General features: G+C 32.8%; 1 protein-coding gene across 3 annotated transcripts in view; it reads left to right on the top strand.

Annotated features, from left to right (window-relative positions):
* The window catches only part of CDYL (chromodomain Y like), a 162,311-nt gene that overhangs the window by 69,092 nt on the left and 76,050 nt on the right, over nt 1-17,169 (top strand). For 2 of the 3 annotated variants that reach the window (XM_051970736.1, XM_051970738.1), the window contains exons 2-3: nt 7,277-7,339; nt 7,780-8,446. In XM_051970736.1, coding sequence (XP_051826696.1) covers nt 7,316-7,339; nt 7,780-8,446 — 691 coding nt within the window. In that variant the 5' untranslated portion in view covers nt 7,277-7,315. The remainder of the gene's footprint in view (nt 1-7,276; nt 7,340-7,779; nt 8,447-17,169) is intronic. The other variant, XM_051970737.1, reaches the window with a different exon arrangement.

Below are 17,169 nucleotides of genomic sequence, written 5' to 3'. Positions count from 1 at the left end.
GTTTGCTGTTTCAGATTTCTGCCCCATGTGACTTTTGAGGTAACAACTGTGCAGTAGGTGCGTGTTGTTCTCCCTCAGGATTATCGCCATGCCCCAAAGGCCACCCAACCCCTACTCGCCACAACAGAGTACTTCCAAACTGGTGAAATATAGCCACTATTTATTTCTGTTGTTTGGAGTTATAGATCTCCCAGGAGGAGGTTGGGGAACAATAGGGTGTGGAATTGAACTCTCTTTCAAGCCCAGATGAAAGTTCTCCACTGTCCGGAAGAGATCTTCGGCAGCACCCACAGCCTGGATAAGGATCTCCAAGGCACTGGAAATTGGGAGAGAAACTAAGGTGTGGGGCTGCTAGTCAGGTCAGGTGCTCAGTGCAGACTCTTGGGATAGGGGTGCTAAAGTTACGGGCTAAAGTTTATGGGTTAACGCTCCTTATGTAAAACCTTCATTCTTCTTGGAATAACATAATGTTCATTTTTGGTTTTCTAAGTCAGTATGCATCCATTTCTATTTGAATTTTGATATCCATGTTGTAGATCATGAAGATAGTAGAATGAAGTTCCTGTAGTTTTAGCATATAGTTTCTGTTTTGGAGAAGCTTGTGGTAAGAATCAGCTAAGCCCCTTCTATTTTGTTTGCAAGACCCAGAACCCTGCAGAGGAAAATTTAAGGATCTAGAGTTAATAGATGAGAATTATGGTATTGCAACAAAAATCAGGAGTAGAAAGGAACAGCTCTGCCTCATTTCATTACATATTAGTGTTCCTTTTTAGTTAGAGTCTTCATATGAAATTAGCACTGGCCTAGAAGATAATAATGCTCATCAGCTATCTTATCAATTATTTGGTCCCTGCTTTGTGATAGACTCTTTGGTGATAATAATGACAAAAGTGAGTCTACAGGCTCTTGAATTTAATTTCCAAGATTTAAGAGAAATAATCTCCTAGAATCAGGAAAACTTAAATTAACATCTAGCTTCATACATCTAATTAACTGTAACCTTCAACAGTTCACTTTTAATTGTCTCAAATTTCCCTATCTGTGTAATACAGATAGTACTAGCACCTACCTTCCAGAGGTGTTGTACTGTGTAATTTCTGACACATAGTGGGTGATACACAAATTCTAGGTACTAGTATTACCACTACTTGCATCACTAATCACATGTCAACATTTGGGGAAAGTGTGAACATAATATAGTGCAGATCTTGTGGCAGTTACTAATTGTGTCATAGTGTTTAGGAGACATTCCTGGAGTTCAGGCTTCTCCTGGTGCCAAAAAAGGTGACTTTAGCTAATAAATGCTTTTAAGGTCATATATCTTCTAGGATCATTTTTAAGAGAATTGATTTCATACTTCTGGATATATTATGAGATCTAGTGGTTTATGGCAATTTAAACTATAGTATGGAACAGGCAAAGCACTTATTGCATTCTTCTCTCAAGTGCCAACAGCTAAAAGGATAAAAGAAATTTAATAGTTATTGTAATTAGAGCCAATCAATTCACATATGTTGGATTTTAGGAGTAAATGAGAAACGAGTCTGTTCTTTTGAAACATTTGAAAATGTTAAATGGCTATTACTCTGAAGTGTTACTTTATATTCTGATGTTACTTGAAAATATCATTTTCATATATATATATAAAATTTACTTACACACACACACACACATTCATTATAACCAGAGCACTTGCAGAGCACTTAAGATATATTAGGAAATCATTTTGTTTGCTAGTTCCCTTCAAGCTATAGATCTTTTAACATACACATCCTCCCCGCCCATCCCCCATCCCCTTACCCAATTTCCCCCCATCCCCTATCCTGGCAATTTTACATGCCAGAAAATGCAGATATTTACTCTTCAGCATTTTATAATGTTTACGATGTTTTTGATTTGGGAGGGACAGTTTGTTTTTTGTTTTGTTTTGTTTTGTTTTGACTTAGGATTTTTTTTTAACTTTTCCGTTATATGTCAATTTATATGTCAATTTTTTTTTTAACATTTGTTTTTAAAACTTGGAGTTTTAGATTCTCATTCTTCTTCCCCACCCCAGACCCTGTTGAGAAGGCATATATGTGAATTTACACTAAATATTTTCCTAAATCTCATGTTCTAAGAAAACATAGATTTCCCCTTCCTTCCCCAAAAACTTCAAGGAAAAAAAAAAACATTTTTAAAAAGTATACTTCAGTCTGTATTCAAACACAAGTCAATTCTTTCTCTAGGTATAGATAACATTTTTCATTAAGATACATTTTAAATGGTGGTGGTGGGACACCTGTCATTGGTATCTGTATTTAGACATGAACTAGCTTGAATGTGCTTTTAATGGTCTTTTGTGCACGTTTGTACATTTTTTTTCCTCAAGAAAAATGCCATTTCAACTTGAAAGGGAGTCAGTTGTTTGTTTTTTAATCAAAGGATGTAAATTTGTTCATATTTAAAATCACATGAATATCAGTTGTCACAAACGATACCTTATCATGATTATCATTAAATCAATGTTTTTTATATTGCTGCTTACTTAACTGAAGTATCTTCATTATCTATTCCTACGATATTTCTAAGGTTCTATTGATGATTGCCATTTATCATTTTGAAAACAAGTGTGGGGTTTTTTTTAATGTCTTCTGTTCTTTACATTTCTATAGGTTCCCAAGTATTCGTTCACATTGCTTTTCTAGAGCCTTTTCATATAAGAAGTAATATTTTCAAGACAGCAGAAAAAAAGAGAAATCAGCATATTGTTTAGTACACTTAAAACATTTTTTTGATGTGCCAAATGGAATACCAGTGGGTCTCACTTATCTATGAAGGAATAATTTTGGAGTGATTTCCTAAATCTCTCCTTTTAAACTGTTCTTTAGTTTTGCAACATTTTGTGTGTGTGTGTGTGTGTGTGTGTGTGTGTGTGTGTGTGTGTGTGTGTATGTATGTGTGTGTATGTGTGATAATCATTATATATTGTTTTATACGTTTTAGTTCGTTCTGCATTAGTAGATTCTCTGCATTAGTCACATTCATTATTTCTTACATCAGTTGGTACACATTACACTCATGTATTATGTTTTTGTTTAGATATTTCTCACTTAATGAACATCCACTTTTGTTTCTAGTTTTTTGCTGTCACCAAATGTGCTGCTACAAATATTCTGCTGAATGTGGTCTTTTCTTATCAATAGTCTTCTTGGGATATAAGCCTAGTAATGGAATCTCGCTGGTATGGACATTTTAGTCAATTTATTTGTATAATTCTAAATTGCTTTTCAAAATGATTGCCATATAACTATCAAACCAAAAATACATCAGAGAGTCTGTCTTCCCACTATCCTTCCAACATTAATTAATTATTTCCTTTTGTGGTCTTTGTTGATTTGAAGGCTATGAGGTAGAAATCTCGCTATTTCCCTTACCAATAATTTATGTCTGGTTCTCTTAAAAATAGTTGGATTCATTGAAGTGAGGAGCAGTTAAGTTTTCTATGCTGTTTTATTTAACATTGATTCTAACTTAGCTAGAAATTATCTGTAATAGATCTTTGGTCACCCCACCAGAGCTGTACAATTTCATTGCTTTTTGATTACAGAATTCAGGCAGTGCAAGTTAAGGTTTAGCGTTGGCCTGAGCTTAAAATATATTCAGTAGGAATGAGTCTGTGACCAAATAAGAATTCTCATGAAAACTAAAAAGTTTACTTTTGTATAATGTTACCTTTTGCAACTTGTTCCTTTATCCTTCATATATGCAGATTTGGGCTTAGAGTAAGGTCACAAAGAAAACTAGGATGTCTCATCTGGAACCATGGCCTAAGAGGAGCAAAACTCTTAGACAAAAGAAAGTATGTTTTAGTATATATAAAAGTCTAGTATAGATAATCTTATATTATTCTCCTTCAGATACTGTATAATCCAGATAAATAAATTAGTCCTACTTGATTTTCCTCTTACATGACTGTACTAAAATGTGCTCATCTTTCTACTTGCTGTCTCTTCTTCCCATCCAATTTCCCAGAATGTAAGCTTAAGAACAAGAACAACAAAACCTTCACTTTTCTGTGCCCAGTGCCAAACATAAGGGTTATGTGCATTAGGTGTTGAATAATGATTTTTTGTATTTTTTTTTTTCTGAAGCAGTTGGTGTTAAGTAACTTGCTCAGTGTCTGAGATCAAATTTGAATGCAGGTCCTCCTGACTTTGGGGCTGGTGCTCTATCCACTGCTCCACCTGGTTGCCCCTGAATAATGATCTTCTTACAGAAGAAAAGGATGGAGGTTTTTTTGTTTTCCTTTTTTGTGAGGGGCAGGGAAGAGAATGTCATCAACTAGGTCTGAAAATGGACCCGTAGTTTGCAGGTAGGCAATATCATATGTAAAGAAAAAAAAAAAGTAGAAATAGGTAATCATGGGACATATTAGGGAACAATAGGTAGACCTAATTGGTTAGATAATAGTCTGTGAATGGAAGTGGTCAAGGCCTTTGAGTATAGACTTTATTCAGGTTTATGATATAGGTGTAGATAGGTGATATAACATAGATGTTTTGGGAAAGTTAAGCCATAGTGTATAAGATAAATCTTCCATAATTTCAGCAGACTCCTGATTGCTGCAGAAGCCTTCTAAACATTCCTTAAGAGATTTCTATACCACTCCACACAACCTGCTGATCCAAACCAGTATTCCTTCTTTAAAACTTTTCATCTGGAGAACTTGACCTAGCCCTATCCCCAGTTTTGTTTTGTTTTGTTTTGTTTTTTAAGGTAATTTCCAATGAGCTTGCTTTCTTTGTCCGTTGGTCCAATCTATGAGGTATAGTTTGTCATTTGTCTTGCCAAGGCAGACTTATTACAATATTCACTCGATCTCATTCCCTTCTCTTCTATAATTAAGTATCCCACTGTCTTCATATAGTCCTATTTACTGTTTCCTTCCTTTGCATACCAAGTTGTTTCATCCTTAAAATACTCTGATTAGAAAACTATATTATATTTTCTTCTCTGTCTCTTCTATACCTTCTGAAATTTAGCTTTTAGCTTCATCTTTAATCAGACTTGATCCTAGCATGTTTTTGTATCTACTAAATTTATTTACAGTCTTTCACATTAGAATGTTAGGTCCCTGAGAGAAGGGAACTATTCCTGTCTTTATATTCTATGGGTTTAAAATAGTTCTTGACACATAATGAATACTTACTCTTTGTTGATTGATTTGATCCTTCTTGACCTTTCTTCAGTATTTGGTATATTTGACCATCTTTCGTTTCTTTACCACTTTGGTGTTTGTTTGTTTGTTTTACTGTGTATCTTTTTGTATTTTAACAAAGTGGCTGGCATGGTAAACATTTAATAAATGCTTGTTGATTGATTGATTCTAAACTTGTAAGGAAGGAATTAGATTTTGTTGTTTGGTAGTTGCATTAACTTGCATTAGCTACTTCTTAGAATTATTATTATTTACCTCGATATTATTGTACATATTCTCATTGTTTTGCTTTCTTTGCTCAGCATCAGTTTCTGTAAGGCTCACCATATTTTCTGAATCTTTTATGAGAGAAATTTAGGACCTGTAAGTTGGTCCAAGTTCAAATTTGGTCTTTTTTACTCCGTGTCCTAATAGATTACTTATTAATAAAGTGATAGAAAATTAATTTGATTGGAAATTTTTTAATACTTTTTTAAAAAAAAGTATGTGTTCTATGAAAATAAAGTCAGGTCTACTTTGAGTAGACTGATTTAGTCAAAGGAAAGGGGAGAGGTAACTTGTGGTAACTTGTTTCTTTAAATTTACAAACTGTGGGAAGACTTGACAGTGAAGAATGTCAGACTTCTGCTCTTTGAATATTGGTTCTTGTGATCATTTTTTTAAAAGAACATTCCTTAGTTTAAGTAGAGTTTTGTTTTGCTTTGATTTTAATTTGGCAGTTAATATTTCAGCTGAGAACAATATGAAGGTTTCATGGATGAGGTAGCATTCAAGGTGGTCTTAGGTAGAAGAGAATGATTTCAATAGGCATAGAAAGGAGTATATTTGAGATCATGGCCACAGCTGGTGGAAGAGTATAAGCAAGATTTAGATGGACCCGCCCTTTTTGTATTAAGATTTTCAATTTATTCAAGATTTTTCAACAAGTTATCACTGCATTCATTTTAAAAGAACTTTACATATACATTAGTTCTAATTGTACAGATACTCATGAGGCATTGCTTTGTCATACACTTAAAGGATCCAGGATTTTTCTTTCTGACTTGCAGTTGAAAGAAAACTTGCATATCTGTCACCTCCCCCTGTTTCAAATGTGAACTCATGGAGAGCAGAAAACTGTTTTCGTTTCTGTATTTATCTATTTTCTATTTCATTTATAGAAGTGCTTTACACAATAGCAGTTAACAAATGCTACATTCATTCATTTAGTATTATGTCCTTTATGTAAATGAATCTTTAAAAAAAGAATGTAGTGTAAAATAATGAGGGAAAAAGTGAAGCAAAGTCAATAGAAAGACTGATTTTGGTCAAGTCAGGAAAACTTGGGTTTAAGTCCAACCTTGTCACATATTGTCTGGGTGACTCAAAACAACGTACTTAATTGCTTCCAGCAATTCTCTAATACCATATATAGATTGCAGAACAGTTGTCAGTATGCCGTTTTAGAGGAAGTTTGGTCATTATAATCATCTAAGTGAGTAGTTCTCATGATAACTAATTTTTTTCCTTGTGCTTTTATTCTTTGTTATGAAGTATTATGGCATACTGAAAGTTCAAATTGGCTACAGTATAGAATTATCAGGTTGACTATCATAGAAGTCGCCGTGTCTTCAGTAAGAACAACTGTTTTTGTTGAGCTCTTTATGAGTTCAAGGTCTGTCCTTAAGTTGGTGTATACATCTAATAAACAAGATTTGTTTGACTTTGTGTCCTTGGTAAGTAAGATTTATAGGTTTTGTGTTGTTGTTTTTTAAATCTGCACTAGCAACAAAATTTTGTGACATACCTAGTAAAAATTGTGGCATATCCTTTGAGAATCATTGCTACAGCAATGAAATCAGTTTCAAAACCCTTTCTATCCTTCTCCAAAAGTAATTAAATTCTCAGATTCCAAAAATGTGTAGAGAAAAATCTAGCCCATTTTAATTAACATAAGTCCTTTTTTTAAGGACTCTTAATACCTTTTTTTAACTTGGCCATTTATTTAGAATAGGGCCAACCAAGGTCATAAGTTTTCTTTTTCTATGAGCATGTCACTTCATACAGAGATAATGAAACTCTGTTCCTCATTCGCAGACTGGACCCCCTAATCACAGTTAGCTGTTCCACAGATGCATGCTCTTAATGGTCACAAAGGTGGTGAGTATGGATCACTCTGTTCATCCCATTACTCATTCAGAGCCAAGGTGACAATAGATCAAATCTGTTGCATAACCTTTACATATAATAGACTATGTAGAGGGAAAATAATATGGAGATATGTGTGTGTGTATATATATATGCATATATATATATAAAATAGCACCTTAGCTTGAACAAAAAAACAACAAAAAATTTGAGTAGTTCACTTGTTTATATGTGCTATCCAAAACAAACAAACAAAAAAACCCTAGTGGTTAGGTTGTTGAAATTTTAAGGAAATGACTTAAATTTTGAATTATTGCCCTTTTGGTTTCAGAGAAACTTTGTGTTTTTTCTCTTTGATATTTTTGTTTTGTTTTGGGGATTGTTTATTATTAAACCTTACCTTTTTACATAGACCCAATATAATGTCTTCAAATTTCCCTTTTTCTTAACAGGTGGAAAGAATCGTTGACAAGAGAAAAAACAAGAAAGGAAAAACAGAGTATTTGGTTCGATGGAAAGGCTATGACAGTGAAGATGATACTTGGGAACCTGAACAGCATCTTGTGAATTGTGAGGAATATATACATGACTTTAACAGACGTCACAACGAAAAACAAAAGGAAAGCACATTAACCAGAACAAATAGGACCTCTCCAAACAACGCTAGGAAACAAATTTCCAGATCTACCAATAGCAGTTTTCCCAAAACGGCTCCCAAATCACTTGTTATTGGGAAAGACCACGATTCAAAAAATAATCAATTATTTAATGCCAGCCAGAAGTTTAGGAAAAACACATCACCTTCTCTTTCAAGCCGAAAAAATATGGACCTTGCAAAATCTGGTATTAAAATTCTGGTTCCCAAGAGTCCTATTAAGAGTAGGACAGCAGTCGATGGCTTTCAGAATGAGAGCCCTGACAAACTGGATCAAATTGAACAAGATCAAGAAGATTCTGTAGCCCCAGAAGTGGCAGCAGAAAAACCAGTTGGAGCTTTATTGGGTCCTGGTGCAGAAAGAGCTAGAATGGGAAGCAGGCCAAGAATACACCCATTAGTGCCTCAGCTGCCTGTCCCTGTGACAGCCACAATTGCCTCAGGATTAGCAATCAATGGGAAAGGTAAGTGTTTCTTAAAGAGATGCTTGGCTCTTTGATTAAAGTAGATTCTGCTTCTATTTAAGAAATATGCATCCTATAAGAAAAGAGTGTAAATCTGGGGTGGGGTGGTTGTTCTTCCTGTAAATCAAGGGTAGCTACTGGATAGTGTGTTTTTAAGATTATTGCTACTAGCATTTATTTTAAACTTATTAAATACTTTGTTTTACTTGATATTTTCAGCCTACAATTTCAAAATGAACTGTCATCACTTTGAATTCTTTAATGTCATAAAAATATGTTATAAATAAAATGCCTTGAATGTTAGGAGTATGTAATGGAGACAATCACAAGATTTAAAGTAATCTTTTCTTCTCCAAACTATTTCTTGAAGTTATACATTTATAACACTGAGAGATACTGTATATAAATTTGTCTTGAGCCACTGAAGTCTTAGGATGATGAAGTAGTCACATAACTTATTTCTTTAGATGCTGGTCCATTGGAATAACTTATCTTTTTGACTAAGGTTGAAGTTTACCTTATAGTAAATTCAGGACATTGCTCTTATTTTGAGGAAAGTAAAGTAATTGTTCTTTTGGGAAGTTAGTGTGGTTAGCATGGAAAGGGTCCTGAATTTGGAATAATGAGGACCTAGACTCAAATCCTGGCTCTACCTGTGATCTTGAACAAGGCACTTGATTCCTCTGTCTCTAACTGTTGCTCATGGTAGAACTTGATAACAGGCCTTGAGTGAAGAGGTTTTTTAAAAAACACACTTTAAACTTTTTATTAATTTTTTAAAGTGCACAAATTTGGATGATTTATTTTAAATTCATCTTTAAAAGTATGCCCTTTAGATTTTTTGGCCTCGCATCATAGTTGTAAATATTTTAATGTTCCTTGCAGATTGGCATATTTTTCAGTGACTATACAATGACCACAAGAAAAATTAGATTCTTTTCATATAAAACAAAGATAAAATATTTCTGAGTTAGTTTCCCTGTGATTAGTAATTAATTAAATATTTGCTATTTGGAGGATTGTAATACACTTTGAAAGCCTGAAGCAAATGGGTTAAATGATTTTTTGTGTTCTCTTTCTAAGAGGTAGGATAGTATTAAAATAAGATCCAGGAAGATTAGTTTCGTAGTCCACATGGAACAGTACCTTTGTGACCATACTCCAGTCATTTAATTTCTTCTGAGCTGATCTGGATTACATAATCTGATTTCACTCTGCACTCAGCTTTTTGAAATGTTGAATCTTTAAATAATTTAATAAAAAATCAGGTTAGTTACATGTCTTTTAATATGCCACTTTTAAATTTTAATTTTAAAAATTATTTTTAACACATGTATAAAACAATACTTTTGTTTTTGTTTTTAATGCTATTTTGATTTAGCAAACTAAAAAAACATTTACATAGCCTACTAAATTATAGGTGTATAAACCAATCAGGTTGATGCACCAATTAAGAATTTAATGTTGACAAAAATAGCATTTTACCCCCATTTATTAAGGCATAAGGAACACATCAAAAGTATGAATCTCAAATCATTGCTTATACTTACAAAAATGTATAACTGTAAACATTTATCAGTCTTTAAATTGAGATGCTAATTTATTATGTAAAGTTATTAAACAAACTGATATCAATTTTGACATGTGCAGGTATTTGTCAGGTATGTTAAAATAATTGCATTCTATTTCTTTTTTTTTTTTTTTTTAAACAAGCATATTTTAATTACATGAAATTTTATGGAACAGAAATCATGGTATTTCTTCCATTAAGATGTTTGTTTTTTTTAATGTTGGGATTGCTTTTAAGTAACACTAATATTGAGTGTAAAGGGAATTTTCTTGTGTTTTTTAGTTGATCATTTCTCTAAATCTGGTCTCTTCATGTTAGAAATTTGAAAAAAATTCCTCATTCATTTGAATGAGGAAAGGGCTTAGCCATTATCTGGAATCTTCATTATTTTCTGTAACCATGACCTTCTTCTCCCCCTCCCCTCCCCCCCCTTTGCATCATTATATCTTGCCAGTGACCTATCCTTACTCTCATATTTTAAAATATTACTCTGCTGTCCCTTGTAAAAAATTAGAATCCTCAAGTAAAAGTAATTAATGAATTAGACTTAAGTATTCAGTATAGAAATATAGTTTTCCCATGATACTTGTGTAAATATTCTTAGGAAAATGTACTCATATTTCAGTCCTTTTAGATCTGTAGCAATTCTTCATGATTTTAAATCTGGCTGGTTTAATGTTTTCATCATAATTGTGGGGTGAAGAGGTTGGGGAAGGCTATGATTTTATCTCTTTTTGGGTACTAAACATATACTCTATCTAAATCCAGTTCGGCAATTTTTAAAAACTTTGAGTCTTGGAAGGTTGCCTTTGGCAATAAGAGATAATTATGTCTGTCTAGGCTTAAACTTAGTTATTTTAGTTTTGTCTACTACCTTGCTACTTCTCATATTAATGCTAAAATAATTAGTATGATCTTATCCTAAGTGCAAGGTGTGCTCTTATCTCTGATAAGATCTAATAATCTAAGGGAAGGTACTTTTTAATTTCTATTTCCTCAGTATTTTCAAAAAAAATATTTTCTGTTTTCTTATATCACCATTGTTATCCTGGGTTAATTCCTTCACCCTCTCCCTCCCAGAGAGCCATCCAATTTGACAATTTTTTAATAGAAATTAAAAAAAAAAAAAACAAGTACAATGGATGAATGCATTTAAAAAGTTGAAAAAATAATGTTGTATGTAACATCTGTGACATAAAACAGTATGGGTTGGGGAAGTCTTATCTCTTCCTTTGAGTATTGTTTGATCTTTAATTTTTTTACATTTAATTGGGAGAAGTATGTGTTGCCATTTATATTGTAATAGTTATATATTGTTTTCTTTACTCTGCTTATTTCATTGTGTATCCTATAACCATGTTTCTCTGTACTCATCACACATTTTTTTTCCTTGCAGCACAATAATATTTTACATTTATGCATCATAATTTACTCAACCATTTTCCAGTGATCGGGCATCTACTTTGTTTCTAGTGTCTTGGAACACTTGTAAATAACTAATATTTAATTAAATTTATATATACATAAATATTATGAGTAAATGGGGGCTTTCTTAATATCTTCCTTATATCCCAGTAATGGAGTTAGTCTCTAGTACAAAGGGTCTGGACATTTTAATAATTTCATTTTCATAATTCCAAATTGCTTTCCAAAACAGTCATTCTATTTCACTGTTTTACCAGTGCTATTTTAGTGTCCCTCTCCTTCCATTTACTGTTCATTTTCATCTTCCCTTCTACCCCTATCCTTCCCCAATCCCCCACCCCTGCCAGATTTCAGAGTGTATAGTGAAACTTATGGATTGTTTCAATATGTTCTAATCTTATTAGTATTTTGGAGATTTTTCTTGTGTCATTATGAATACTTTGTAGTTTTGTGAGTACTATTTGTTCTTATCCTTTGATCACTTATCTATTGGGGAATGGCTTTTAGTCTCTTAGCCAAACCCTTTTCAGTGAAATTTGATAGAAAAAAATTTTTCCCTTGAATTTGACCTTTCTTTTCATAGGTCTGTTAATTTTATCCTTGAAGAAACTTTTACATGTCAAATAATCAGTTATCTGTTTTATCTTATGTAATTATTTCTATTTTTTGTTAAGAATGCCAACTCCTTCCCATCACTGAGAGAGGTATATGATCCACTACTTTTTAAGGTCACGTATCTACTTAAAGTATATTGTGAAATATTGTGTAAAGTGTTGGTCTGAGCCTAATTTCTACCAGAGTGTTTTTTTGTTGTTTGTTTGTTTTTTTATCAAGGAAGAGTTATTGATGTTTTTTCCCCATAGGTAATTTGTTTTTCACTTTGTCAAAGACTCTGAGTTACTAAGTAGTTATTATTTCTGAGTCTTCCTTGAAGTCTAACCTTTTCTATTATTCTGTCTTTATCATGTTCTTTAAAGTGTCCCCTTGGTAATCTGATTGGTATAGCATTAAAAGTATAAATTTTTATAGCGTTCTCATTGTTATTATGTTGACACACAATTGTTAGCTACTATTATTGTTATAAATAATAACTTTAGCAACTTTCAGGTTGTAAAATAAATCCTCAAAAATCATAGTATTTTTATATAATAAATTAGGAAAAATAGTAGAAAAGGACTACAAAATGAATAAAATATTTGAGGTTCATTCTCCCAAAGTGCTTAAAAGATTTGCATAAATTAAATTTAAAAGTGTTCCTTAAAGAAATAAAGAACTTAAGTAGCCAAAGTTATTATCTATAATATTAACCAATGTTGAACATAAGTACTTACTTTGCAAAACTACTATGTGAAACATTTTACAATTATTATTTTATTTATTGTCCCAACAACCTTAGGGCATAGACACTATTATAATCCCATTTTACATATTAGGAAATTGAGGCAAACACACTTGATTCAAGGTCACATAACTAAGAAATGTCTGAGTCTGTATTTGAATCCAGATCTTCTTGTCTCAATTACTATGCTTGTTCTCTTGGATTTTCTAAGTAATCCATCCTATCAGTAGAGAGGAATAATTTTATATGCTCTTTCTATCTTTAAATTTCCTTCTCTCATTGGTGTTGTTGGCACATCCAGAACTATATCAAATAGTGTGAAAAGTAGGCATCTATTCTTTATTTTTGTATGTTTTGGAAAAGGTTCTGTTGTATCCTCTCTGTGTGTTTCTGTCTTTGTTTCTCATCAAGTGTTGGATTCTTTTCTCTCTTTTTTGCAGTATCTTTCATAGATCATTGAATTTATTTATTAGATTGTTATTTTCCTTGTTTATTTATCTTCTTATGCTTATGCTTGAGGTCTTTCAGCTTTCTCCTTTGTTCAGTTTCTGACTCATTTTCCTCTGACAGCAGTTCCATTGTCTGTGGAGCCTCAAAGCATCACAGGTTCTTCCCAGATTAGGCAGTTTATATTTTACCAGCGTAGATTTCTGCCTCAGGAGACTTTTAGGTGATCAGAACTGACCCCAATTGAATACTCGGCTCTTTCCCTCAGGTTTAGTGAAGTACCACATAGCACATATCACAATTGTCCTGATGTAGTTTCCTATCCTGTTTCCTGTATTTCTGTTTTTTTTGCCTGTTAGTTGTATGTTGAACTTTACAGCACTGGTGCTATAGGGTTGATTGCTCCTGAATTAGTAGTTAAAAGTTATATAGCACGGGTGCTACAGGCTTTTGTCCTTTCTTCTGCCTTCTAAAGGGATCTAGACACCGGAGTGTGCTGTCATTCGTCAGGGCAAATTTTCACACCCTTGAGCCAGCATCTCTAAAGCATTACAAAGAGAGGAGAAAGGTTTGTAAGGGGCTTGTTTGTTTGTTGTAAGTGGGTATTTTGTGTTTTGTTCTTGTGTCTGTTAATGGCTACCAATATGGGTGATAAGGAAGGGGATGCTGAGTTAATGTTTTTGAAACCTTTTGGCTCTTGAGTGTCCTAGGCCATGGAGAAAGCTTACATCACTTTGTGGCACACAATTTCCATTTTGAGAGTCATGGAGATCAGATAAAACATCTGGGCCTCCATTTTTGTTGTTCACATGACCTCTTTCTTCAGTGACTGTTGATGGATGAAGAAATAAGGAGAAATTCTTTGGGGCATTTGATTTTTCATTAAGAAGGAGGAACTTGCTGCCGTATTAGAATAAGAAACTTTCTATGAATTGACCATTAATTGCAGTCTTAGTTTTGTAATAATGGAGAAATCTGCCATTCTAATTTTTTTTTTTACCCTAGAAGTTAGGAAAATAGATTTCACTCAAAATAAACAAACATCAACTAAGTGGCTCAAGATAAGTTTACTCAGGAGATTCAGAAGAAACTCAATAATGAAAATTCGGAACACACAAATGGAAACAATTTCAGTGAGGAGGAAAAAGTGAAAATTTTCTAAAGAGACCAATATAGATGCAATGGGAACTCAAACACCAGTATAATTTTAAAAGAAATAATACACAAAATGGATGCAAGAGCAGATGACATAAGGTGAATTGAGAAATATGACAATAAAACAAAGTAAACTTAAACCAGAAATGAAAAGAAAAAGGGAAATTAAAGAAAGTTTAGGAATTTTTCATATAATAGATGGGATGATAGATGTCAGTGATGATCAGTTTTCAGTGAATTATATTTTCTCTGCAAAGGGAATGCCTTTTTTGCAAAGGAAATGAAGGAAAAAAACTTAATAAGCTGTTATTGATTCATTAAACAAGATGACTTCAAAAGAGCATATGGCTATTCTTGAGTTCAAGTCATTGACTGACCTCGATTAGTTTAAAATAGGAGTGATTCACAAGATTTGTTGTTGAATCATTTTAGTTATGTCTGACCCTCCATGATCTTATCTGATGTTTTCTTAACAAAAATACTAGAGCAATTTGCCATTTCCTTTCCTAGCTCATTTTTGCAAATTAGGATTTGCAAAATCCTAATTTTTTAGGCAAACTAGAGAATTTAAGTGACTTGCTTAGGGGAACACAGATTTGTGGGCCCCTTCTTCCTCTCCCCCAACAGGGGGACTTGCCAAACAGGCAAGATTTGAATTCAACAAGAAGTCATTCAACATGACTCCAGGCCCAGCACTCTATCCACTGTGCCACTTATCTACTTAATTCGAAAGTTTGAAGATAGGCAAAAGAAAAGAAAGAAACCAACCTGCCAAAATGAGGCCAGTGACCTTTACCTAGATTTAGAATTTTAATGCTTCACCTCCTTAAATGCATGTTCACTCCAAAGATCAACAATTTAATTTCATTACTATTTTGTTAGTAATAAGCTACTCTGAAAATATTTCTTAAATTTTTCATAGCAAGTTATTCCAATTCCACATTAAAGCAAACCAGGTACAGTGATTTCAGTAAGTCTGCTGTGTTTTTTAAAATGCAACTTGAAATCTATGCTTAATTAAATAAGTGTGAATATAATTTGGGGCTTGAAGCTGAGAGAAGTTATGTGGTTTATGTAGTGGTGGTGTACATCTAGTGCTATTAATGCTATGGTTGCTCTCTGGTTGGTTATTATTTTCTCTTTCTAGGTTTCATTATCTTCATTACTCATTCCAGTTCTTATCTTTTCCTCCTATAACGTGTTTTTCTCCAGCATGATTCTGTTTTCCCATTTTATATAGGATACACATATGTATTCACAGACAACCAAGTCCTTTCTCTAAACTTGCAGCATATATTACGTTAGCACTGTTTAGGCAATTTAACATTTTTTGTATTATTATATATTCATGTAACACTCTTGTTTGTACATCAGATGTTTTGTGGATGTCTCCTGTTAGGTTTTTACAGTTACTTCTTTCAAGACTCTGTAAGACTATTCAATTTTTTTATGATTCCCCCAGCTACTTATTTCCAAAACATTATTGTTTGTGTATGTGTGTCTCCATCCTGTATATACTTGGTCTTTTTAGAACTCTAGTCTCCAGTTCCTAATTCAGTAACATAGTCATTTTAATAGAACTGCTGTCTTCAAGTCTTATTTACTAATAAACCTAATTAGTACTCCCTTCCTTCTTAAAAGTCATGTATTTACATATTGCTGGCACATATGCGCATGCACACACACACACACACACACACACACACACCCCACACCCTGCAACCCACCTTCTGAACTCTTTTGGGGTCCATTTTGCATTCTTCTTTTCTAAGCATTGTTGCAGGATTATAATGTTTACATTTTCAAATCCATAAGAATTAGTTAATTGAGAAGGGAAAAAACAAAACTTGACATGTTGTCCAGTATTTTGTAAACTAGATGCAGAGCCAGTTTCCCTTATTCTATCTTTAATTGTATCTTTTTTGGAAAAAAATACAGCAGTGCTTTTCTTTTTTAAATCTTTCATTTTCTTTAAATGTATCTATAATGATACAATTATTTCTTAGTTTAAAATAGATTACTTTTTAATGTGATCAGGTAAATATTAAAACTACAAAAGAAATACACCTTGTCTCAATCTGTGTATCCCATTTAACAATCTAAGAGACTCCAGTTTTCTTTTTGAAGTCAGTATAGCACCATAAATAGGTGTCTATCCACCTTACTATTCCTTATCCAACCATTTTTAGATTTTTTTCCCTGTAACTTTTAAAGAATGCCTCCTAACAAAATATATATCCTCACATACAACTTTCCATAAGACTTCTTGCTTATTTGTACATTATTACGTATCAATAATGTATTAATAAATAGTTACTTCCTTTGGAAGTCACAGTCAGGATACCAACCAGTCTTCCTTATTGCTCAGGGATTGTGGATCCATTTGATTCAAAGAAGGTAAAAACACAAATATTTGATTGAAAAAAATTACTAAAAAGTCAATTATTTGACAAAACTTTAATCACATTGATTAAAGCATTGATTTATCATTTTTCAAGTCAATATTTTGTTAATTTGATGGGTTCCCCCCATATAATTTCCTTAATGTGTCAATAATCAAAAGTCAAAAGTTAGTTCAAGTAGAGCCATTGGGAGATGAACCATATCTTATAAATTATTCATGTGGTTTTGAGTTTTGTTTTTGCCAAAAAAAACAAAAGAAACAAAACAAAACAAAAACAGCATACCTAAAGAGAAATTACATATTATATAAAGTTCTTTTCATCTAAAAGGTCAATGATTAAAGTAAATTAATTACACTTAATTATGTGTGAACTGTGTTTGAAA

This window comes from Antechinus flavipes, chromosome 1 (assembly GCF_016432865.1).
Source record: "Antechinus flavipes isolate AdamAnt ecotype Samford, QLD, Australia chromosome 1, AdamAnt_v2, whole genome shotgun sequence".
NCBI lineage: Eukaryota > Metazoa > Chordata > Mammalia > Dasyuromorphia > Dasyuridae > Antechinus > Antechinus flavipes.
Note: the sequence above shows the minus strand (reverse complement) of the source record. Positions and strands in the feature narration are given on the sequence as shown.